General features: G+C 44.3%; 2 protein-coding genes across 2 annotated transcripts in view; both read right to left on the reverse strand.

Annotated features, from left to right (window-relative positions):
* Positions 1-5335, reverse strand: part of SCML4 (Scm polycomb group protein like 4) — a 65003-nt gene extending 59668 nt beyond the window's left edge. Inside the window, exon 1 of the mRNA XM_064706886.1 lies at positions 5178-5335. The gene's annotated coding sequence lies outside the window, so the exon portion shown is untranslated. The remainder of the gene's footprint in view (positions 1-5177) is intronic.
* A 13602-nt stretch (positions 5336-18937) lies between these two features.
* The window catches only part of SEC63 (SEC63 homolog, protein translocation regulator), a 55002-nt gene continuing 47387 nt past the window's right edge, over positions 18938-26552 (reverse strand). Inside the window, exons 18-21 of the mRNA XM_064707834.1 lie at positions 26084-26185; positions 22143-22241; positions 21179-21283; positions 18938-20608 (exon numbers count right to left, since the gene is read on the reverse strand). Coding sequence (XP_064563904.1) covers positions 20465-20608; positions 21179-21283; positions 22143-22241; positions 26084-26185 — 450 coding nt within the window. The 3' untranslated portion in view covers positions 18938-20464. The remainder of the gene's footprint in view (positions 20609-21178; positions 21284-22142; positions 22242-26083; positions 26186-26552) is intronic.

The raw sequence follows: 26552 nt of genomic DNA on the forward strand, positions 1-26552 counted from the left end.
ACACATTCCCTCTGACTGTGAGTTTATAGAGTGCCTAAACACTCACTGGAGCCTCTCAGGGTGACAACTACCATAATTTTCATTGCCTGTGGGGCACGACAAGGTCTTGGATTAAAAACCTGCCTGTCTATGGTCTTTCCTGGCAGGCAGGCAGGAAGGAATCATTGGGGGCCAATGCTGCTTACAGGCTTTCAGGCCAGGAAGGACTGATCCTGCATTTTGGGGACATGGTGGTTTACATGTGACTCACAGTTGGCTCTTTCACTGAAACCTCAGGTGTGTGACAGGAAGATGGGCTGAAACAAGAAAGCATCTGCACCTCCCGCCAGGTAGAACATGATGCATCTTGGGGTGCCTCCCTCACACAGGTGGAAGCATGGAGAGATGGAGGCAAGCCCCATGAGAAGGTATTTACCCAACAGAGAGGCAGGGCAGCTCTTGGAGCCTCATCCCTCAGCAAAAGGCAGCGTGGGCTCCTGTGCTGCTGGTGTCTGAGGAGTGTCACAGAGAAACACAGCTGGCTTTTCAAACCACTGGAGATGCCACAAGGATGCCTATTGCTGCACATGCTGTGGCATTACCCTCCTGTAGCTGTCCCTGAGAAAGCAAGGCTTGCACAGGTGCCAGCAGAAGTCCAGCAATGGAGCAGCTGCTACTCCCTGGCACTCTGGGCTGAGGTGGGAGCAGAGTACAGAGCCAGGCACTGCTTCAGGTGCAGCACCAGCTCCAGCTGCCAAGGACAGTGTGTCTCTACCAGCATGTGTCTGGGCTGGAACTGAGGTGCCTTGGCCAGCTGCCCATCTCCCGAACCATGACCCTGGAGCTGCAGCACGGTGGCAGGAAGGCAGGCAGCGCCTGAGTGCCAGGGCAGAGTTAACAGAGGGGGGACACAGGGCCTCCCCCTGCCTGTGCCAAGCGCTGCCCTTCCCTGCTGCAGAGCTGTGGGCGCAGCCAGCACCCGTGTGTGGGGCAGTGGGAGCAGACCCTCTGTGAGGGGCAGGGTAACCACAGCACTGCGAGCGACTCGGGGCACAGCTCTGAATGCTCCTGTTCAGCCACACCTGTCACAAACACACAAAATGCCAGCCAATACTCCTGGGAGCCCCATGTATAAAAATACTCGAAGCAACGAGAGCAACAGCTGGGCCTGCAAAAGCTTTTGTCACTCTGGCATTTCGAACGCCGAGCGCACCGGCAGCAGTGCACATGCCAGGGAAGAGGAGCAGGAAACCAGACACACATTCCTGGCTGCCCTGCCAGGGATGTTGGAAAGGAAACCCCAGCCTTTGTGTCTCACACCCAAAGTGAGCAGAGTAACAAACTCCCACAGGGGGAAAGGGGAAGGCTAGCATTTATAGCATCATTTCTTCTGTACAATGAGAATCAGCCCTAAAGGTGAGGGCAGAATAAACTGCAAGGCTACAGCAAACTGTTCAGTTCAAGAGGAATTATTCATCCTTCAGTGGAATATAATTACACATCCAGACTCTCTCTGGGCAATCCTTTATTCAAGCCAAATTTACACTATTTCCTAAAGGGAACAGTCAATCTTAATGAATGACTTACAGGTTCATAATCTTTAATAAGACTTTATTAAAAAATTACATCAGGAGTTTAGAAGTTTAATAAATTTTGACTTCACATTCACTGCATATCACCTTTTCTTTTGTTAATTTTTTCATTCTCATCAACAGAAGAATCTGGTGCAAAGGTGCTAACTTAGATTATAAATTCTTTTCAATTTTATTTGTCAATAGCAAATTAACCAGGACCTTTAGTGCACCAGTATATCATGATTGCGTTCAGCAGAGCAGTGTGTAATCTCCTGACACACAATTTTGAATTAAGTTTCTTTTCTAATATACAACAAAATAAAGAGAAAATTTTGTTTCCTTTGTACAGGAAACCAATTCCTCATGAGACAACTTGTTATGACAGAATTAATACATGTAATTAATTCTTCCCTCCAAGGTGAACCTGGAATATTTTTCTTTGCATAAGTAAAGCAATTATTGTTCATTCTCACTGTGGAGAGCCATCACCTGTTAAACACTGTAGCTGCTCTTAATGGTCAGCTGGAGAACTCAGCTGGGAGTGTTTCATATAAATAAAGCTGACTCCTCCTTTGCACCATTTTAAAGCTGTAGAGGAAGAAGTAGGGCAGGATTTTAGGGTACTGGGGTATATTTTCTCATTGTTACTTTTTTGAAGACACCATGTGGCCATCAAGTATAGTTTATGAAAGTGAACTAAAACGCCCTGAAGAAAACAGGGCTTTGCTGACTTCAGTGTTACCAAATATAAACATTTAATTTCTTTCAATTTTCAACAGAAATCATTGCTGTTTTGCTCTCATCAAGTATTTCCTGAAGGTCTTCCTTACCCCAAAATGTGTTTTTATCCCTTTTATTGACTTGCCAGGTGTGTGTGCGTTCCCAGCCATTTGCAGGAGGAGAGCACGCCTCTGCTGGAAGTACCCTGGGCGTTTCCAAAATAGTGCTAGGTACATGGGCTAGCCCTAGTGATGTGAGTTCAGTTCACTGCAGGGAGGGAGCCCACTGAGAAGTGGTGATGCAGACTCATGGAATATCCTGTGTTGGAAGAGACCCACGGGATCACTGAAGTCCAGCTTCTATGATTCATCTTAAATGAGCCAAATTATCCCATATTTTACCATTGGGTTTGAGCTGGCTCCCACCAGAGCTGGGTGCTGGGGAGTCCAAGGATGCTGAGAGGCACCAGCATGGCCAGGGATGAGGAGGATGGGTGCATCCCCACTGATGCCCATGTCCCAGCAGAGAGGCCCTTGCCTAAGTGTCTCCCTGCAGCAGGGCTGGCTGGGGAGCGGGCAGGAGCCCAGCTGGCAGGGCTTGCCTGTCTCCTGTCACCAGGATGGGAATGGACAAATGTTCCACACCCCACTTCCTCATTCAGCCCACAACCTGACCTCTCTTGCTTTTTCCCTTTTCTCAAATATTACTCAAATTTGAGGGAGAGAAAGATGTTGGGGACACATCTGTGTAAGGTCACATCTCAGACTACTGAACCTCTGGTACCACAATCAGGTTCTATATCATGTTTCTCTTTAAAAAATTTTAAAATTATGTTTAACAAAACCCAAAATCTTTGTGTCAGGCATGGAACTAAGGGGAATGGCTGAGGGAAAGCATCCTATTGCAATTTCTTCTTTCTAGGTCCCATAGCCACTGTCTAGCACCTGTGCAGTCATGTCTCAGCCCTGCAGGTGAGAAACCTCATGGCAAGTCACTGAATACCCAAGAAAGAAAATTGCCACTTTCTACCCACCCTTTTCCACAAGACACAAGGAAGTATTTGACTTAAACATTTCCAACAGACAGAATAACAGAAACATCAGAATTATTCCACTCACCAACAAAGCGTTTCTCAAGGTATACCTTCTGCAGAGTTCTGGTTTAATTCAGCACATGTACTTTTCCTCTTGGTAGATTTTTTTCCCCGTCCCTCTTTCACACTCAGTCACTGAAAAACTCATGCCCCTAGCAGTCTTTCTAATCTAAAGAGCAGGTATATCAGCTAACTAACTTTTATGATGGGGCAGAGGGGCTCTGCCTGACCGGGAAAATCAGTGTGCCATCTGAATTAAAATACAAAGTCACCTTTGTAGGAGCAGGCAGCAGGAGAGAACTGGGAGGCGCCTCATCTAAATAAAATTACAAAACCTGAACTAGTATATCTCCAAGCCACGTCCTCAGGTGGTGTCAGATGAGGCTGGAGCCAGGGAAGTTATGCTGATTTACACCAGAGGAGATGGAACCTGGTGTGCTGAGCTGCACCAGGGACCGGCAGCACGGTGGGGAGGAAGGTGCTGTAAGTACTCCTGTAGCACAAAGACACTCTTCAGATTCAAACCCTGCTCCCACAAAAAACACCATCCCTTTCTCTGCTTTACTTCTCCCATTGTGCCTTTATTCAATTTGAAAAGCCCTTGGTCTGTCCTTGAGAAAAACGTCTTCAGAACCCTCTTTGAAATAAACCCAGGATTAAAGAGCGATCCCCCTCCAAGCAGAGCATTCAAGCAACTTTCCCTCCGCAGCTCACCGGGTTAACTTTGCTCCTGCCACAAGCCCCGCATGCACCAAACCCCACAGCAACTTCTTTCTGCCACACCGCTGCTGCCAGCCGAGCCCCAGGCAAAGCAAGCAGCCCCCACAGCCCTCCAGCAGCGATGAAAAGGGGGAATTACTCCCTGAACCACCCCGCAGCCCTCCAGCAGCGATGGAAAGGTGGAATTACTCCCTGAACCACCCCACAGCCCTCCAGCAGCGATGGAAATGTGGAATTACTCCCTAAACCACCCCACAGCCCTCCAGCAGCGATGGAAATGTGGAATTACTCACTGAACCACGCCGGGCTTCACCCTCGGTCAGCGAGCGAGGCTGCAGGGCTGGGGAGGGAGCACAGGGCTGGTCAGGTGCCCGCAGGAATTGCCTGCCGCTGCTCTGTCCTCCCCCAAAGTTAGCTTTGAAACACCTGGAAAGGCAGACACGAGCAACTCCGCTCAAGTGTGCTCCTCAGTGCCTCTCAGAAGCTAGAAGCCTGTTGGTCTCGGAGGAAAAACCCAGCCTGCAAACAGTATTGCTCCCTCCAGGTTTCAGTTAGACGTAAAAATTCAACTTAACAGCTGGTTTGAAGATATGAGGAGATTATAATTAAACTCATTGCTCCATGAACTATACCAAAACCCCAGAACACGTGACATATTTACTGTCTGCTACATATATTGTAATATAAGTTGCTTTTAAAATGGAAGAGACATTAGCTTGGCAGCCAAAAAAAAAAAAAGACCACTTAGATTCAGGTTTGGAAGAGCCCAAAGCCACACTGCACGCAGAGTGCCCTGTAGTCAGAAGTCTCCACTAACTCACAGACACCCCCACACAGACACAGACACTGCACACGCTGGGAGCACGGGCTGCTCTCTGCCTCTCTCCCTGCAGGAACTGCTCCCAGGGCTCTGGATGTGCCTTGGGGAACAGAGTCTGCAGCTGAGGAGCTGCAAAGTTCACACCTACACACAAACAGAACAAGAACTGCTCTGACAAGGCTCAGCGACAAACACCAGGCGAACAAGAAGAAGAGGAAGAAGAGGAAGAAGAGGAAGAAGAGGAAGAAGAAGAAGCATGCTTTCCCCTTACCTATTTCTTAGGCTAAGATACTGAGCAGAGTCTTTAGAGAGCCTGGGCATTGGGACCCAAAGGACAGAGGACTTTCAGCACAGTCACAAGGACCCAGCAAAAGCCATCTTCTCCCTGTCTTTTAGCATAGTGTAAGTCTCCAGCAGCTCAGCTCTCCAGCTGCAAACATCTCATTAGACTAATGCATTCAGCACAGGCAGAAAACTCAATTTACCATAGCTACAGCAATGAATTTCCATTACGATGACAGCTTCAACCACATCATGTCCGGATAAGCAGCCAACCACTGCCTTTTAAAGAACACACGCATTTCGCACGCAGAAGACGAGGCCTGCGTGGCGGGTTTCCTTCCCCTCTGCCACCAGATTGAGAAGGAAAATTGCCATTTCTTTTTATTTTTGGAAACTCTGCAACCTGAAAGGTAGAGACACTTGGACTCTTCCTGCCCCCTCTGCCCCCCCTCAGAACGGCCCTGTCTTTTGCAGTACGGTGCGCTGGGCTGCAGTGGGAAGAAGGGGTGTTTGCAACATTTCTGGTCTCACTACCCCTCCTCTGTTGCCATGGAAACCGGAGTGTAGCATCAGCCCTTTGTCCCGCTCCTGCAGCAGCCTGGCCCGATGCTGAGCTTACGTGATGTGCCACGGATGGGGAGGAAGGAGCAGCCGCTTGGTTTTGATAATTTCCATGGAAATTGGGGGAATTGTGGCCAGCATCTTTCTGCCAGAGGCACTGAGGGTGTGTGCACAGTGTTGCTCACACACCCACACACATGCACCTGTACACAAACTCCCAAAGTCGGCTCTGTTGAGAATCTTACAGGTATGGCCAGGCAAAGATATCCATAATATACAGAAATTGTATAACTAGGTATGGCTGCCATGCCGTGCTGCTTGGGCAGAATGCAGGACTGGATTTTCATTGTATTGCCAGTCACTCAGCACAGAAAGTACCAATTCCTCCCTTGTTTAGTAGGTCTTACCACCAAAAAAAGAAACAAAAAAAAGAAACAAAAAAAACCCTCAAAAACAAAACCAAAAAAACCCCACCACAAACCAAAAACCTAAACAAGAAACCATGCGACAATAAAATTCTGTAGTGCACATGAAAAATAACAGTTGTAATAATCCTGCCACGCTCCATTGACTGTGCCAGATCAAATTATCCCAGCAAAGGGGTTTGTCACAGTTGCTTGTGAGTGCTGCACAGCTCCCCACTGCCCACTTCACACGCTTACATATATTGTTACTCAGTGTTCATGGCAAGCCAAACGTGCTTCTCACCTCTCTCTCTCCCCAGTCCCATGGATGCCTCACCAGACAGGCTTGCAGTTATGACCATTGTTTCTGCTGGTTCTGTGGTCCCTGCACACTGCTTTTGTGATAGTTGGGCTGTCTGGCATTTAGGGGAGTTGCTTCTGACTTGACACCACAAGAGACGAGATAAACATTTAGCCTGTTTTATTTACCAAGGAAGAAGGGGAAAAGCGGAAAGCAGAGATTCTGGGCTCTCTGCTTTCTCTTATTGGCACCAATAAGAGCCAGAACTTTGCTGGTGCCCTTCCCTGTCAGTGGGGAGAAGGGCCAGCACCTACTGTGAGCCAGGTGAGATGCTCTAGCTTGTTTCCACAGTCCCTTGCAAGCAAAAGGTCAGGAGGATGGCCATGGTATTCTTTGTTTCTTAGAGTCATGGTCAGAGAAAAACTCTCTGCATTTAGAGAAAAAAAAAAAAAAACCAAAGTTTGGTATATCCAGGAGAATCAAGGCGGCATTAAGTTGGTTTTTTTGGGGTTTTTTTGCTTGCATTGCTACAAGCTTGACAGATTCTGTAGGTGTGAAAAATATCTTATCAGCAGAGAATTGGAACAACTGTTTTCTGTCTTCTGTAAGTGGTGTACGAAACCCGTGGTGCTCACAAACATGCTAATAACAAAGCACACAAATGCTCTTCATCCCAGCCTTCATCCTGGCAAAGACCTGTAATCCCTCATTTTCCCTCTTCTGTTTTCTTTTTATCTTTTTGTTTTTTTAGACAAAATCAGGATCAGTGGGCCAGCACTCATTAATTCCCTTACCAGAGTAAAAATGGAGGGAACTGGACCACCAAACAAATTAAGTTCCCTAATGGGATAAATGGGGAAAATACTAGTAATTATGAAAAATTGTGACAAAATCCTTTAGAAATCCTTCTTTTTCTTGTAAGCCATTTAAAATTTTGAGCATGAGTCTTAGCCATCCCTGTCATTTCCCATTGTCTCTGCAGATCCATTGCTACTGTAGCTTGTCACACCCGGTGCTGTTGTTTGTGTCACACCACGTTACCAATGTCATCTAGCACGGGCAGACTGGCACAACCTCACAGCATGGAGGCATCAGCTGTGGCCTCTCACAAAAAATACCATATTAATACAATGCAATGCAAGAGCAAAATACTGGGAAGGTGATTGGGAATTTTGCTTTCTCATCACTGCTGCTATTAATGCTGTGTATAAATTTGCAGCCAAAAACCAAACCAGACCTCAAACCAGCCAATTCTCCACTGCTTTGGGAGCAAATGTTGCACAGTGAAGGATTGCAGAGTTCATTGGAATATGCTCTTTGCAGGGCTTGTTTGACAGCCTTGAATTTGAAGTTTAATTTAAAGAGTTGAATTTTAGTTTAAAACACGCAGCTGGTGTGGAGAGCAGCTTAAATCACAGCTAAAAGCAAGGGTGGACGAGATAGTGTTGGGGGGATGGTTTGAAGTGTTTGCATCTGCTGTGGAGTCAAATGCAAGGCTCACTCCCTGATCTCAGGCTCCCCAAGGGGGTGGAGAGAGATGAGCCAGGGATGGAGCTGAGGGAGAGCTGTGCCCTGGGGTGCAGGGGAGCTGCCTGCCTGTGCTCCTGTGGCATGTTCACACAAATGGCACAGCCACAGCCACACACTGGTGCCTTCAACCAAAGCCGGCCCTTCCACAGAAAGCAGGTTCCCACCACCCTGCCACGTGCAGAGAGACACTCCTGACTGTGGGAAGAGGGGAAGGGTGGCTGGAGGAGGTAGGGGAGCTTTAAATTGCTGCCCAAGTAAATCTGCCTAACCAACAGCAGAAATGTGGTTGGGCAGTGAAATCACTTGCCTGGTTTCCAAATGAAAGTGAAAAAGGTGATAAAGAGGTGGTGGGGAAAAGAAAAGGTTGCGCTTACATGAGGCACTGGTTGTCACCCAGCCCCAAAACCATTGAAACACTTTCTTCTGTTGGCGTAAGGTTTTCAGATGAGGACGGCACTGCAGGGAAATATTAAGGGTCTCTGCATACAGAAGCAGTCAGTAGCAGAGCAAGGAGCACAGCTGAAGCCTCCTGCCTCCTGTTACTGCTCCCCCAACTATTTGAGCCACAGGTCACCATCAATCTCCAAAATTACTATTATTTTTAAAGCAAATCCTATCCACACTCTTTTCACCAGTATCCTGATATTTGTATTTCACCTATTTTGTACTGATGATATTTCAACCCTCCTTTACACTGCTTGTCTTCACAGCCTTCTCTGAGGAGGAACAGATCCCTGACATGGGAGTGTAGCTTTTGGGGCAAGTGAGGGACAAAGGACCAGGGCTTTAATGACCAGGCAGGAGGCAGGCCAACATCCAGGGTTTGGACACGAGGCACTCCATGGGGAAAAGCCCATTATCCCCAGGGCAATCCCTGCCACTCCCCAAAGATACCTTGAAACAGCCTCAAAGACACACAAAGAGCTACCAGCCCTAGCACAAATAATTTCAGATGGAAGACAAACCTGGCCAGGGTCTGGGCTCTGCCGAGGAGGGATGAGTACCACAGAGGGTTGTCACCCACTCAGAGCCATGCTGGATCCTGCCCTGATCCATTGCCCCTTCCCAGCCTGTGGCTCCCTGGCAAAGCCAGCCCATAGCCCTGTGCTTGGGCACGATGGCGCACATCGCTCTCCAATCTCCACCAGCATTAATGAACTCACACAGATTGTCATTTTATTTCTAGCATTACCCCATAATTTAAATAATTTGATCCTTGAAACAATTACATTCAATTACCTTCAGACTTCCATGAAATCAGAAAGCATTCAGAGTAGATGAGAGAGGAAATTAAATGTCCCAAAACAACACAAACGTGTGCAGGCCAGCCTGCTGTTGGGGCAGGTGATGGGGCAGGGCTGGGGCTTGGAGCATGTCTGCACCTGGCTGCAGGGTGACATTCACCCTGCCAGTCACTGCAGCACACAGGATAGCAGCGGGTCTTTTGGGGCAGCTGCCGGCCCAGGTAATGCCCTGCATGTGATTTTTTTCCCTGCATCTTTATTAGGCATTTCAGTTTAACAAGATTTTACCCTATAAATCTTTCCGGGTGATGAATCAATCCCGCGACACCCGCCCCGACCCTCTTCAACCCTGCCACGCTCGCACCGACACCGTTGGCTAAGTTATGATGGAGTCCGGTTTAAGGGAATGAATTTAAACAATTACCTTAATTACAAGAGCAGTATCATCTTTCAAGAAAGAGGGTCTCCAGGGAGGACAGCTGCTGAGAAGTCATTTAGATGCATGAACCTTTGCAAACAGCGGTGAGAGGAGCTGCGACTCCTGCCCCGGCTCCATCGCTCCCTGCTCCCATCCCAGCTCCTCGCAGCTTGCCCAGCAAAGGAGGCGATGCGGGATGGCAGCGCTGGGGCAATCAAAAAGCCCCACAGCAGCCGATAGTCAGGCCCTGTCCAGCCCGGTCCTGGAGGGCGCCTTTTGTTCAGGCTCGTCCCTACGTGGGAGCAAAGCCCCAGGGACTCAGATGCGCTCCGGCAGCCAGCTCGGGAGGGTGAGCTGAGCATTAAGCACATGCCTGAGGCACAGAAACCCCAGATTGAAGCCTGAAAGCAGCCGAGATGTGCAGGAAACAGGAGTGCCATCGTGCTCATTCCCCCGCCCAGCCCAGCCCGTGCCCACTGCCCACCCCACAGCCCCTTTTCCCCCAGGATGGGCTCCAGGCTCCTCCAGCCCTGGAGCAGCAGCCCCTGCAAGGTCACCCAGCTACTCCCCACCCCAGCCCACTGCTCGCTTGGGGACATGATTATTTCCCAAATCACTAAACATCAGGAGCAGCTTTGTAATTTGCTTGGTTCTTTATTACATTTATTGATTTTAAAATATTTTAACAGCTCGTTTATTGCTGTGGTAAAGAGCTCAGAAAGGCAATAAAGTCACACAGCATCCTTAGTGATAAAAGAAACAATCCTTTGAGCTGCCAAGATCGTGCCTTCTCCTTCCCTTCTGAATTTATTTCAAGCAAAAAAACCCTGAGAGGAATTGCAACCAAAAGGGCAAAATCCCACGCACCCAGAGTGGGTAGGTAGAACAAAGTGAAATAAACTGTAGCCCAAACAGCAACCTGCTGCAGGTAAAAAGCAAAGAAACCTTATTCATCCCCAAGTTTAAGGTGCTTGGCACACGTGGTCATCCATTAAATGTTTGTTTATACAACTCAGGTGATTCCCCACGGACCATCTCACTCTGGCCAGTGTCAGCAGTGATGCATAAACAGAGGTGAGCCTCCAGTTCAGAGCAAGCAGCTCCCATCGATGCTTGCCTGAGTGTTAAACACAAACTTGCTGATCTGCAAATATTTAGGAGCCCTGCTCTCCCCTCCAGCCTTGGGCCCATTTCCCCCTTGTACATGTCACCCTGGGGGATTTGGTGCCATCAGCACCTGGACACAGCTCCCCCGTGCTGTGGCAACCCAGCAAACCCCCCTGTGGGGGAGCAGAAGGGGCAGAGGGATGGTCCCTCATGGACCCATCCTTGAGCATCCCTCTCAAATAATTTTTCTCATTTTGTGCAGTAGAGATAACTGGGTCTGAGCAGTAATTAAAAAAAATCCTGCAGGTGAGGGGTTTTGTTCCTTGGATTACTCTTCTGTTTCTGCAGTCATTTCCACGCCAGAGGCTCCCCAGGCACGTAACCAATTAAACACCTCCAGCCTGGCAGCTGCCAGCAGCTCCCTGCTCTGCAGCCAGAGCCCTGGCCAGCAGGGACATTCCTGTGTGAAGCACCCTGGATTTCTTGGATCAGCCTCATTTCTGCAGGGGGGCAGCACAGATGCCTGTGCTCTGCTTCCCTGAGTGCCTGGCCCTGCCTCACAGAGGCAAAGCCCGAGATGCTGGGATGCCCCCGCTGCATGGATGTGAATAAAAGAGAAGGAATGGCAAGCTGCTCTTCAGAGGAGGAGCTGGGGGGAGAGGGGTGTTCTCCCTCCCCAGCAGCTGCCACAGTGCATGCCATGCCCTTGTGTGAGCTCTGTCCCCTCAGGTTGGGGCAGGATCACATCCTCTCCAGCCTCCACCCTTCCTTTAGTCTTGGAAAACTGCTCTGGCAGCAGGAAAGCAGATGATATCTCCCCCTGCCACAAAAAAAAGGACACTTCTGAAAGCAAGTTAGCACGGATATTCTGAAATAAACCATGTCAAAGATCTTAATGGGCACTGCATGTCACACCTGAGGGGATTGAAGGCCAAGAAACCCATTCCCAGGCAGGGATTCAGTCCCTGAAGTCTGTCATTTAGCAGTCATTAAGACTCCTGCAACGAGGAAACTGTGCTTCCACCAGAATCCTCCACAGCAGCCGCTGCCCAGCCATGTCACAGGGAAAGCTGTTCTTCCCAGGAATAAACACTTGCTCACACACCAGAGAGACAGGAAAGACAAGGTGTGATGATGGTGCCATCTCCTGCCTCCTGCCAGAGGAGCACTGCATCTCATTAGCAGGATGGGCTCTGCTGCCACCTTCAAGCAAAGCTCATCAGAGAGAAAGACATTAGTAGCAATTTCATACAACAAAATTTATCAAATGTCCAAGTCCAGTAGGTTTTATTTTCCTCCACAGCAAAAAGAGCAGTAAAGATATACGTCTCTATATAAGCTATGTTTGCATACTCCTTTTCCTAATTCAATAAAAAAATAAAATCAGTTGCAATCCAAATTCACTGTAATTATCTCTGTTTTTCTCTTGGCAAGTGCTATTTTTAGTCAATGCACATGCATAGCCATACTATAGCATAGCTATTTTTTAAATTACATATGCCAGCATAGTTTATAGATTTTAATTTGCCAGGGAGTTGGATAGCCATCAGCAGTCAGGAGCTGCATGTTGTTTGCATACAAACTCAGTCGAGAAACTTCCCCACACAGCATCTGCCTGGAAAACTGAGGAGGGGCAAACCCTGCCCGGGAGCCAAACCTCGGGACAGTTTTGAGCCTCTTGAACCAAGGGCTCAAATTTCACAGCTCTTGGGAGGGAAGGGGAGCCTGGCTGGAAGAGGATACATCAGGGATGAGCATGGATCTAGGAACAGAAATGCAGTGCTACCCTTGCCAAAAACCTGACTGATGGGCACATGGGACAGGGCAGAGCACCATCTCTAAAATATTATTGTTAGCTTTACAATCCATCATGCTAATTAGATTTATTAATAGGTTTCATTACCAATGATAGTTCTGTTATTGAACTGAATGAAAAGTATAAAAAATTTTGGCACAAACCACCACAACAAAGGCCATTTTCTGCTCAGGCTGCATCTGCTTGTCCCCAGGAGGGAATACAGAGATCCCTCCCTCTGCATAAACACACGGGAGGTCAGTGGTGGTGGGGAGAGGCACAGGGTGCCCCAGCACAAGGGCTGTGACACCTGTGGGTAGAGCCAGGCACCAGGGCTCTCCTGAAATGCAGCTGTGCCCAGGCAGCTGTGGTGCCTACAGATTTTTGCCTCCCTAAGGAGGCACCATCTATGTATGGCACCATCTCTGAGCCATACACTAACTTCCTTTAACAAAAAATAGTACTAGCAGAGATCAGAAATAAACCAAAATTTTAGCACTCACCTTCAGAGGATAATCTATATCTGGACTTTATTTTACTGGGTGGTGGGGAAATACTTTAGTGTAGTTTAGCCCTCAATCACCTCAAAGTCATATGAAATCCAGAATCCCAGGCCAGATTCTGCTGTCCTCCATCCACACGTACCTCTGCAGAGACTTGTGGGATCCTGTCACAGGTGGGCAGACAGCTGAACTAGCAAAGGTGATCTGAGCTCCTCAAGTGACCTCTGCTGTATGCCCGAGAAGGCTTCTTCATTTTTTCAGATGTGGAATGGCTGCCAACCATAAAAAAGGGGAAAAAAACCCACCCAGAACCAAAACATACTTCCCAGTGGTATTCTGAGCTGGTTGATTAATTGCTTGCATGCTAAACTTCAGAAATCATATTGTGATTATAAAACTAATCTAATTTTAGTAGTGATATTGTTCAAATAAAAAGCTTGATTTTAGGGTTTTCCTTCTATTTTCCCTCTGCTATTTTGACACGTCCTTCATTTTTGAGGCTGGCATGATGTGCATACCAAAAAGCCTTGCCTGTGTCTAACAAGCTGAACTATTTTGTTATTGCCTAGCCTGCAACCTCGCATCTACAGAGACCTGGCTTACAAAGGCTGGTGTCAGCTTCCACATCAGTGCCCTGGTAGTGTTTAACACTGAGCACTAACATAAAGATTCAAAGCAGTGTGGTGATTAATTGCTGTCACTCCTGCGAGTCTCCCAGGCTCACATTTGACCAAGAGGTCCATGCTTCCCTTTTAAGACACGGTGAGGTTTGAAGAATATTGCTCTATTTTTTGTTTTAATGGGCTTTTAGCAGCGAGCATAGACGATGCTGTGCTGGGCAGGGCTGTCTGGGGGTGTGCAGCCAGCTGGGGCTCACCCACTGCTGCTGCTGGGCACTGACATCCAGTGACACCCCACAGGCACCACTCAAGGCTTCAGATTTGGAAGAAGAGGTTAGAGGCACACTGTGCAGGGATAATGTCAGCATTGATGCTGCAAGGAGGCAATGGACTGCACGGACTAAGCTGCTTTCATCCCAATTATTTCTCTTTTAAGCCTTCTGCTTCTCCGAGCTCATAACAAAGGTGATCCCCCTGACCTTGCCAGCCATCCCTCCCTCTCCTGGTCTCACTGCTCCCACAGTGCTCAGTGCAGCACCCTGTGTTGCTGTGTGCCTGGCAGAGCCAGCTCCAGTGTCACTGCAAGGGGCACAACATCACTGCACCAGCACCCAGCACCGCCGTCCAACACCCCCTTTCCCAGAGACAATCTTTGCCGTGGTGAGGGCCACCATCCTGACTTGCACGGCTGCCAGGCAAGAACAACAAAGGGGAGAAGAGGTTCTCCACTCATCCATAGGAGCCTGGTCCCTCCTGTGACTGGTTCTCAGGATGGGGATGGGCTGGGGGACGAGCAGGTGACACAGGCTACTTGCCCCAGCTGCCCTGCCTGATCACCTCCGAGTCTCACAAGCTTGCTGAGAGGTGGGACAGAAGGAGAATGAAGAGCCCCTGTATCGTCATCTCAGTATTTCAAAAAAACCACTAACTTTCAGTGTACATATAATTAAATATGAATTTGAATGCAAAATATAAAAGGGTAGCTTTGCATGTTTTGAATGAACTCCTCAGTCCCGATTGAATGAAGGAGGTAAAAAAAAAAAAAAAAGAGAGATCAAATACACCTAACAAATCTACATCAGGAGGGAACCATAAAAAGATACAACCAAGATAAAACCTTATCTGGGGAAGTTAACTGTGAAGAGTAAATCCTCATAACTTCAGGAAGAAGTACCTGTATGAGCAGCCCCTTCTGGCCCAGGATGTTAGAGAGAGTGAATGATGCAAATGAGGTTGCTCAAATTGCCTTGCAATGGGGAGCTGACACCCACTTTCCTGTACGTGAGGCCAAGAGAGCAACAGGCTCTTGGGAATCTGAATTGATCCAGGGGACCTGCACAGCTGGGCCATAGGGGTGGACCAACAGCTGGCTGCAAATGAAGCAAAAGCTGTCTCATTTCAAGGGACCAAACTGATTGTCATCTGGGCATCCAAATCTCACCACCCTGTCATGGTCTGTCTCTATTTTACATCCATTATAACCTAATCTCAGCCAGTGTGATTTACACATAGTAATTAATGAGCTTCAGTGGTGAGGAAATTGGTCATTCAATTTGAGTTTAATTTACTGCATGTGCACACATTAGGAAGCACAAATTCCATAGCTGTGATCTGGGCACAGAGAAAGGGTTGTGTGCTGGGAAGGAAAAAATAAAACACCCAGTAAAGAATTCACCACTGGCCTGTCACACCTCCTGCTCTGCAAGCCTCCCCTCGATGGGAACATGACACACAAGTAAACCTGGACATCTCAGTTTGGATGCTTGGATGTGGAAGGCAAAGCCTCACTGCCGCTGCTATCACATTTCCCAGCTGCAGGAAGCATCACCCTGGCACATTGGTGAGTATGGCTCATTCTGATCCCTGCTCATGTGTGGGTGTGCTTCCATCAGAGAGAGGAGAACAAGCTGATGGAGTTCTGGGTGTGAGGGCTACAAGAGATGCTGTGTCTGTGGCATACACATGAACAACTGCAGTGAAGGAGAGCCATGCCTAAAAACCAGGACAGACTTTCACAGCAAAGGCAGCATTGCATTTTCAACTACCTTAGGTTAAAGGTGGCCTCATTGCAGCCTGGGCTTTGGAGCACCTACACCAACACACCCCAGCAAAGCCAAAAGCAGTGCCTGGCTGATCCTCATGAGGGGCCATGAGGGGCCAGGAATGCCCCAGAGGGACTGGGGCTCTTCCAGCCCAGGGACTACCCTGCAGGAGGTACCTAAAATACATCCAGCTCTTCCAGGGTCTCTCCCCTGAATGCCTCCATGCCTTGAAGCATCTATGTTGCTGGCATAAATAGGAAAGCACTCACTCCTTACTCTAAAGTAAAGGTGGATGAATTAAAAACAGTTGCTCAAGGTGGTCCATGCAGCTTCCTTTGTGCTGTTAAATTCCACCCATACAATGTAAATGTAATGTCTTCCCTGTTTAATGATTACAGCATGTATAGGGAAGGCTTACACACAGTGAAAGGTTAAAAATTATTCAGTTCTTCCTGATTCAGCACACATTAGAAATCAAATTCTAGGTAAAGCGTATGTAATTTGGCTTTAAAATATTATTGTTAGCTTTACAATCCATTCTGCTAATTAGATTTATTAATAGGTTTCATTACCAGTGATAGTTCTGTTATTGAACTGAATGAAAAATATAAACAATTTTGGCACAAAATTATTTCTACCAACTCAATAATGTCTGCTGGCTCAAAACTGCTTCTTAAAACAAAAGATCATCCCATGAAAGAAATTAGGTGCAACCATGAATATCAATAGATGTATTGTGAACAAATTTGATATCTCAGCTGGAGCTCAAAAGTGAACACAAGCCACCCAGTTCCCTCTTCTCTGCATTCCAACAAGCTCCTGCTTTTATCCAGCACCTGGGTGCTCTGCCAAGCCCTCAATAAACCCTAAGAAAAGAGATTTTAAAGATGCTGCTGCCAGGGGCACTTTTACATATTTCCCTACACATCATTGAAAACTTGAGTGATCACAGCGTGCTGTGGGTGCCCACAAGGCACCCCAGGCACCCCAAAATTCAGCTCCTCAAGGTAGGGGCATCTCCATGGTGGAACCACCTCCTGTACCTCCCTTTGCAGGGCTCCAAACACAGCTGAACTGCAGATACCTTCACAATGATCATCCTCTGCACACACTTTAACAAAAACTAACACAAAGCTATGTTTAAAGCTCAAAATGGACTCATTAACACCCCAATTGCCACTAAGAAAGGAAGCTCTGCCTTCCTCATGTTTTCATTTTAAAATAAATTCAATAATGCCCTAATCCCAATATTAAAATGGGTCACCTTCAGCAGGTTTTAAGTGCTCAGCAAGGGGGTTGGGGGAGAACAAATCATAGAAAAACATATAGAAATCAGTAGTTTCTTGAAAAGAAAAAAAATAGCTCCAAGAAACTTCCACCTAAGCTCTCTTCCCCTCCAGAAAGGGCGAGCACAAAACTAAACCTACAGCTCTAATACAATAGGTATGCCTTGGTAAAACCGTAGGGTTTCCTGAAAAAATCCATGCCCCTGCCTCCCCCTGCTGAGCGCGGCCGGGAACTGCGCCCGCTCCCTGAGAAAAGCACCTTCTCCTCCACTACTGCTCAGTGGTCCTCCCACTCACGGGCACTTGCCAGTCATCAAACCACTTGATTCAATATTAATCGAGCATTGTCAACGCTTGGTGGGAGGAGGAGGCAGAAGTTTAAATCACATTACACAAAACACGCAAGAGAAAACATCACTTTTATGACTTCTTTCTTTTAGCTACACTTACCCACTTCAACAAGCAGCATTTAGCAGCCTAAATCCAACTCATGGTGGTGCCCCCCTGCACTAACTGCAGTCACAGCAGCCTGCACACACCCTTGAGATGGAGCAGGGCCAGTTGCACTGCATCACTCTCCTGCCTGTCCCAGCCAAGTCCCGTTTTTAGCCCTTGAAGTGCCACAAGCCCTGAAGGTATTGGCAGCATCTCTGGTCGAGAGGACAGTCAGGCTCTGCACAGTTGCCTCCTCTGGCCTAGAACAAGGGGCTACACAAAACAGCACGACAGCAATAGGGCAGACACAAACCTGTTCAGGCTAAAAGAACAGTAGCTGCTTCCCAGTTATGCTTCAGTCACCATTGCCCAAGGAGTGCAGCAGGAAAGCAGATTTTCTTTCCTGAACTTTTTTTTTTTTTTCTTCAGTTACTAGCCCAGAGTTTCAGAACACTTACATAGAAAATTGGCTAGATTGATTCCTAAACCCTCCCAAAAGGGGAGGCATATACAACAGTGAATGCAAAATGCTGCTTGTTCCTGTAGTTTTACCCATCCTGGTAACTGCTATGCAGGAAGGAGCTGATCAGTGCTTGAATGACAACTCATATTGTTAATAAAAATAGTTATTAATGGACACACCACACAACAGAAGACCAACAACTCAATAATGCTGGGTAGCTGCAGTTGGGTGGTTTTGATTGTTTAAAGCTCTTCAATACCTCCTTGGTCTCCTTCTGTCTCTTTCTTGGGAGATGTGGTAAAACCATGCACAACTACATATTTCCATGAGAAAAAGCATCAGCGTGCCTTTCTCACATTATCAAAATTTCCAATACCACCACAATTCTTCTCCTTACATTTTTTACTAAATTACCTTGACTACACAAGAGATACACCTTTGAAGTATTAGATTTAGCCCTTATTGGCTCAACAGAATTATCCCCAGTTGGTAGACTTAAAGGGTTATCCCAGCTGTCACCTTCAATCTTCAAGGAACCAGTTCAGTATTCAGACCACAGACATGATTCTTTTTTTTCTTTCTTCTTAAAATAATTTCAATGCATTCACATCTATACACCTTGACTGTTAGTAGCAAAATTTAGGGATCAGTGGTCAGAGTGCAGCCCAACCCATCCAGAATGCTCTTATTATCAACTCTACCTCCTGACTCACCCCTCTCCTACCTTTAACAACTGCAGACTTCCACTAGGAGTTGTTCAGTCATCTCAGCATCCATCTTGCCTATTTGCTTGAGGAAGAGTCATTAGACTCTCTCCTGTCTTTTCTCTCACCAGTGCAGTATTTGGCTCAAAAGCCTATGGACTACACAACCAGAGCTTGTGTGTTCCTATTTCTCTGCAGTATTTTGCAAGTTAGAACTGGAGTTACAAGTCCTTTAGTTTAAACCTAGCCTTCATTCTTGAGTTTGAACATCTGACACTGCTTATGGTTTACAAGTTAACAATGTGCACTTCAGAAGTACTTTGAAAAATACCATAATCTCATTAGAACATCTTCAAATTTTATTTGCATCTATTGTAATTACAAAGAATATAACAATATAAATTTTTATTTAAAGTGACAACCCTTTCTAACAAACAAGGTCGCAAATTAGTGTGCACCTATTCTGACTTTGGGCAATTTTTATAGGATGGAAATTTTCCTGCATGAGAATTTGTCACATTTTACAGCATTGTATTTTCATAGTTCAATACACAGGAACAGAAATACATCTATTCCTACTTGCAGAACACTCTTAAGTATTTCTGAAGTATAGAAATGCAACATTTAATTTGTTTTATTCAGAGGAAGAAAAGGAGGAATCCACCCACGGCTTTTATCAAGTCTCATAGAATATACTAATAGCCCTGATGCTCTCCTCCCTGAATTTATTCTCTAATTAGGTTTGATTTTTTTTTCTTTAAAAGGTGTAGAAACAGAATCACTATCTTGTTTACAACCTTGCAGAAGACTAGGGTAGGAAAAAAAAAACAAAACAACAAACCAACAACCTCAGACAAAGATGCACACTATTACAAATGCAAACAGCCATCAAATTATCCAGTTTATTGATGGGAATTCAAAACTGATACAAAACATGCCCTCTCTGCATGTTGTATTTTACCCTTAAAATGTTTCTGACGGTGTCAGGTAGATTGAGAATTAAGAATATACTTCGGCTTTCAGCATGTACCTTTTATAAAGGCATTACACAAAAGCCACTAGCTTACATAACATGTGGTCCCAAAATTACTTACAGACATTCTGTTTATCAAAAGACTCAGATCTCCTGTTGATCTGATGAAATAAGGGCTTAAAAATGTTTTAAGCCATTAATAAGTATCCTATGGCAGAGTCAAGAAAGTTTATGATTTCCATTATAATCTCGGGCATAAAAAGGCAACAGTCCTAAAAAAAGCAGCCCTCTGGAATATATGGAATGTGGCAATGGATATGATGCCAATTTGTAATGATCAAGTTAAGTAAAACAGATTCTTAAAGCTATGAATGATGTGAGCAGTATCACAGCAAAATAGTTAATGAATACCACAGAACCAATCAAGTTTGAAAGTTGAGCAAATGTTGCTTCAATCAACAGATATTTGTAATGTCAAATATACCGAAACATTTTCTAAAATAAATTCCTAATGCAGAAAAATTGATTGAAAGTTTGCTCCTAGCTAACAGTACCTTTTATTTAAATTGGATCCTAAACTGATCAGACAATACATAGCCCACACTTTTGGACATTTATAATAAAAAAGCTTTTATTTTCAATTGAAACAAATGCACCATCCTGCACTTTGAAGGCTATGAGCCATAAGCATATTCCAAGGTGTATCAATGGCAACAGATTTGTTTCACCTCCACTGAGAAGTTACATAATGCACTCTTAATTGGTAAAGAAAATTTAAACTCAGCCTTCTCAAAGCTTCTGTACTGTGTTTCTTGGTTAATTGTACAAGTTCCACAGCCAGACCAAGAGCTTGCACTGTGTGCAGATATTGTAGTCAATCAATAGCATGTTTAATCGTCATCTTCCTCTTCTTCCTCTTCCTCCTCAAAACTGTCTTCAAAGCCCTCACTGTCTTCCTGGTCCTCATCACCTTCTATTGCTGTATCCCATTGTGGGTGATTTTCTGGCACTGGTTTTGCTTCGTGAACTTCCAGCTGTAATTGGATAAGGAAAGAGAAGAGAGGGGAAAAAAGGTTACAGACAATAAACAGCAATTTGGGAAAACAAACAAATTCACACAACAAAACAAACAAGCAACCCACAAAAGAACAGTTAAAAAAAACAACTAAATAACAAAACAAATCCCATCCCACTCCCCAAACCAAAACCAAGAACTGCTTCCAGAAGTAAGGCATGCCAGATTTTTCCCATTAACTGAATGAATCTAGGACTAAGGAAGGGCAGGGAAATGGCATGGCAAACCTCAAGGTATAAAAAGACACAGCCAACCATACTGCAGAAAATGAATAAACATTAGAAAAACATGAATTAAAACACACATGCATGGGAAAGTATCTCAAATTTTAGTCCCATTTAATCCATCATAAAATTACCACTGCACATTAGGCAGAAACCATTTCTAAGTCCATCCTTCCCACTTGTTTTAAAATTAGGACAGGTTGAATTCTTATCAACAGGACTTCTGGTCCTGTTAATTATGGTTTTAATGACCATAAGAAGTAGCTTTCAATGTAACACAAGTATATAACAGAGTCAAACATCACCTTCAATGGTTTAATCTGGTCCAATCCCATATATGAATCCGATCTTAAATAAACTGTGTACTGATAGTTTCCAGGCTTGCCTGGTGCTGGGAACTTCAGCTCCACCTACAAAAGAGATTGCATACCATAAAGTTCTTACTGCTTTCAAATGACACACTGAAACAAGTACCTGAGTCCTCCAATGAACAATGAGCACTACTACAGAAAAATAGAAAGTTGTAGTTTCTTACTAGGGACACTTCTTTGAATATCTGTATGTAATAAAACACCTGCAAAAAAGAGCAACAATACCCAAACACAATACCTGCCATGAAAGCTGAAAAATCATTGAGTCACTCAATCAATGATTTTTTTTCTGAATTAGGCCAAGTAACTACATTAACTACACAATTTCACCCTGCCGTATGCTAAGCCTCAAAAACCCAAACAGGTTAAAATATTTAGTCTGCTGAAAGTTTTATCTTAACTCTACTCTTATTTGAAATTGAATGTAACATCTAATTTGGAAGAACAAACACATTAGGTCTTCATTTTTCAGACAAGTGGCATGAAGAACACTGCCAAAGGTTACAGGTTCAGCAAAGTTTATATGAGCCAAAGCTAATTAATTTGTCACAGTCTCTGCTGTACAGAAAGAGAACACTTAATGTTTCTAACAATCTGAATAAATTTAGGAATTTCACGTTGACAGAATACTGTTATTCATGATCTTTTGATATCAAGAAAAAAATAAACCCAACATATTCCAGAAGAAACTTCAAAGTTGTCTTAAATTACTTTTTCTTTCTCCACTATCAATTTTCATAGTTAAAAGGCACTTTTCTCTTTTTATCAAGAGAGTGAAATTTGTTTTCCGTCTTAAGAGATAAATATTAAAAAAATTAAAATCTACATATATTTGCATACCAGAGACACTTCAACAGTTTTGTAATATCCCAGAAAGTAAACTCCCCAAGTACTTTACCTCTTCTTTATCTTTTAGTGTACAAACGTGGTATGGCATACATATCAACATCTGTTCCTTCCGATCTGCAATATACAGCCACCACCATTCTTGTTTTTCCTTTCATAAAGGGGAAAAAAACAACAGGAAAGAACCACAAGCATTAAAGAAGTCATAGAACAAGATGCCCCTACACTTTTTAACAGTCAATTAGGATTCACTGATCTTTGTAATACAGACAGAAAGTTTGTGTCTGGTGGCTTTTTTAAACTCTTGGATGTGCATGAAAAATACATGGTGTACACTGCACACTGAAAGCAAACAGGTTATGACAAGTAACTGCTGGTCTCCAAAGGCTTCATTCCATGTATTCAACTTCAGCCACCATGTGGGACATGGAACCACCCCCAAGAATTGTGTCCACTGAGGATTCACAAGCAACTTCATGCAATATAAAACAACATTAGGTCCTTCAAGAGAAATCCAACCTGGATAAAAAGCTGAGCAAGATTTAAAGCAAGGAAAGTGTAAAAACAGATAAAGAACTCTTTGCAAAAAAGTCTTTTGTCAGGCAAGTGTGCTCTGTCCCACTGTTTCCCCCTCCAAAAAGTGAAATGACATTTGAACACACTGAGATTTCACTTCAAGGAAATGACTCAGTACCAATCGACTGACTGGTACTGATGTATATTTGTAAAGGATGCCCAATAACTGCTCCCTATCACATACAGGCAACTTCTGAATTCCACACTTGGGAAGCAAATGCTGTTAATACGTAGAATTTGAAGAATTTTTGTCTCTACCAGAGTAGTTAAAAGTTCAGTAGTTTTAGATTTTTTTAACACTTCAGAAGCCAGGTTTTGGTAAGCAGAGATTTAAATCATGCATGTTGAAAAATTACAAAAGCCAAATTAACTCTTTTTCTTTTCAAGTGACTAATTGTCATACTAACTATCACAATCTCACTGAAAAATTCAACCATTTACAACAGCAAGACACTCACACCAACAACTAAAAACACCGATTAGCACTCCTGAGTCCCAGAACAGAGAAATGTAAAATTAACTCAACATGCTAAATACCCATTTTGAAGCATATAAAAGCAAAAGCATCACACTGAAGCATCAGTATTCCCTCATGTTCTTGGAACAGGCACAGAGAATAGGACAAAAACCTATTTGTACGCTATTTAATGCCAGAATGTGTAGAATTCTAAATCCTTCTTACAACTATTCCAAGTGATTTTCTTTAGGAAAAACCACTCCATGTGATTACAAGGCATAAGTTATTTTATCTGTAAGTTTCAACAGTAAATATATTGTCAATCTTCTTGACAGCTGTAGCAAAGAAGACTCTTAGGCAGTCAAAGTGTTTGTTTCCTAGCCAAGAGGCCTCTAGGAATAGAAAGATGAACAGTATAAATAGCACAGATGAACAAGAGCTACAGAAGCAAGATCCATTACAGAAAAGGCTAATCCATTTTGGGCCTATGAGGACTGTGACCATAACAAAAAGGACCTGCACTTGTATCAATATTATTTCTGATTTTACCAAAACATTGTGCTGACTTACTATATATTGCTCTTCAAAAAAAATTTTCTTGCCATTAAGAGTGATAGGAAGAGACAAAGATCAAAATTATCAAATGGCTTTTCACAAAACCTAGTAACAATAACAGCCAAGTGGGGGAAAAATACCAGTGCAAATGACAACTGTTGATGTAAAGTTCAAAGGACTCTACATTTTTTGGAAATTACAGGAGTGTTCCTGACCCTGAAATGCCATCACTGTTTTACAGAAAGGACAATTGTGCAGGACTGTGATTTTCCTCTTGCTTATTGGGTGGAATTTAAAGTTTATGCCTGTGAGAATCTGGCAAACTAACAGGCAAGTGGGCAAAATGCCCTTTAACAGATGGGTGCAAGGTTTGGCATGCCAGGGAACCAGTATGTTCATGAAATTGGAACACCAAGGCCAATTTCTACCTAAAAAATGTCAAAACTACAATCTGTGCAGTTTCTGGACCCATGGATGCAAGAGCAGAAGATAATTCTTTAGGAACCTGCATAGATTAAAGACACATCTCTGGCAGAGTAATCAACTGTCCCACAACTTGGATGAAACAGCATTAACGCTGCCTCCTGAGAACAAGTATTATTATGCTCAGCTACTACTCAAACATCTTTAAAATCTGGAACACAGCATTTTATCTCTAATTTTTTATCTCTGAACTGGCCATGACCACAGTACAAATAATACTCTAAATAACAGATGAGGAAAAAACCAAACCGGACTATGGTGGTTTTTGTTCTTCAGATGTTGCAGATCAACTCTATCTGAACCTGCTCCCACTGCAGCTACAGCACAAAGTACAGCTGCATTCAACTTTCATGAAATCAGTGAAGAGAAGTTAGAAAATTTACAACTGCAGTACCATGAGAGGATATGTGTGTATCTTTTAAGTTCAAGCATTCAGATGAGCCCTAGATTTCTTTTCAGCAGCAAGCTGTATTTAGGTTTTTTAATCACAAAACCCATATGTAACTCAGTTACACACAGCTGAAGCTTATGCAGCTCTATACAGAGTAAGTATAAGCAAAGTCTCTGAAAGGACCCTCACTTCAGTAAAAGAGAAATACAAATATTCAGCATCCCTGAGGCACTGGGCATGGCACTTACTGTCTGTGAGCTTCCACTGATGACCAAAGCCAGCTGCCTTCACAGCAAGGAGGTATTAAGACTCTGCAGCACATTTGACATATCTAAGGCAGCCAGAAGAGCAGAATGCCAGCACACCTTTTTACACTATGCTGGTGTACTGGTGGAAGCTGTACTGAGAGGTGGGAGTGCACCCAACTGTCAGGAAAATACAGCTTCAAGTTCAGTCATTACAAAACTAGATGTCAGCTAAGGCCTTCAGGATGAGAATTTATTTCCCTTTTTGGAGATAGCACAACAACAGAGAAGAGATCCTAGATTAGTTCCTTAGTCAGACTCCAAGGAAGGAAAGGAGCTGATTAGCCATTTCTTGAAGCACTGGTTAAGAAAGAAAATGTGGCCAAATACTACTCCCCCTCCTGGTTCCAATCAGGTCACCCCAAGGACCTAACTTATCTGCTCAGAACACAAACCCTCCATTTGGAAAAATCTCCTCTTTTTCAAGGTTCCACTGCTGTTAAGGGCTTCTCAGATAAATGAGTGGCTGGCTGTTAGTGCAAGTAACAAGTGACATATCAGGCAATACTTTCAACACCAAAGGCTGCTGTAAACACACCTCAGCCTATATTGAGTCACCACTCTCAAATATAAAATTTCCTCTGACACTCATCCAGAGTAGAACTTGTACTTTTGAATTCTACAGAAAAGACTGTTCCACAGTTGGCTTCTGCCACTTCCGCACTACACTGTGGTGAAAAAAGACAGCTTTGCCAAGCAACCCCATCTTCCATAGCTGCACACTGTGCTGCCATCACATTGCTGCACTGAGACTTGAAGTCAACAAGTGATCCAAAACTACCTGCAGATCCAAATGATCCATAAACTCTCCAGTGATTACATAGGAGGGGTCAGGACCTCTCCCAGCCACAGGCACTTGCAATTAGATGGTCACACCTCACAGCAGCCATTTGAGAAAAATATATTTCATGGGTGCACTGGCACTGTGCCAGGGCCAACCCATGACAGATGAAGAATTAAAAACATCCACATATTTCACCTTAAGTTTTACAGGTTTGCAAGTCTCTGGGAACTGAGTAGAAAGAATAACGAAGAAAAAGGTTTTACAAAAGTACTGAAAGTGTTTAATTTTTAAGTTAAGACTTTATAAAATTAATAATATTTTTTCCCACACAATAAGGTTTTTCAAAAGCCCAATATTTACAGTAAAAAATATAAATGGATCAATTAATTTATATTACTATTCATTTTCATGTTTCACAGCTGTAATGTTTTTTATTACTGACCTCAGGAAAAAAAAGACTGTAAACAGGATGTGTTATCTTTGACTTCGTTTCAAGAAGGGCTCGCTCCTTTCTCTGTATACTTTGCTGTAATTCTTGCCACTCCTGTCAAAGATAAGGTTAAAGAATTACTGTGCACTAACCATCTTTTGCATTAAAAAGACTGAAAATGGTCCATGAAAATGGTACATGTGACTAGTTCTTGTGCAATACTAAACATTATAAAGAGAAAAAGCAGATCTGTGGGGTTTGCACACATTCTTCAAAATTCAGTTCTACAACACTACCTCTAAACACACTCTACCTCAGCCATAAGAGTCTTGATTACAAGTTTGATGATTCCTGTCCTATCAGAAGCCTAATCTCACCCTGCACAGGTCATTCAGCTGTCACTCAAGTCTTTTATTGTAAGACTTGTGGTGCAGAAATCATCTGCCACCACGATGTTTCACTCTCTGTTACACTATTAAAG

This window comes from Zonotrichia leucophrys, chromosome 3, assembly GCF_028769735.1.
Source record: "Zonotrichia leucophrys gambelii isolate GWCS_2022_RI chromosome 3, RI_Zleu_2.0, whole genome shotgun sequence".
NCBI classification, from domain to species: Eukaryota; Metazoa; Chordata; class Aves; order Passeriformes; family Passerellidae; genus Zonotrichia; species Zonotrichia leucophrys.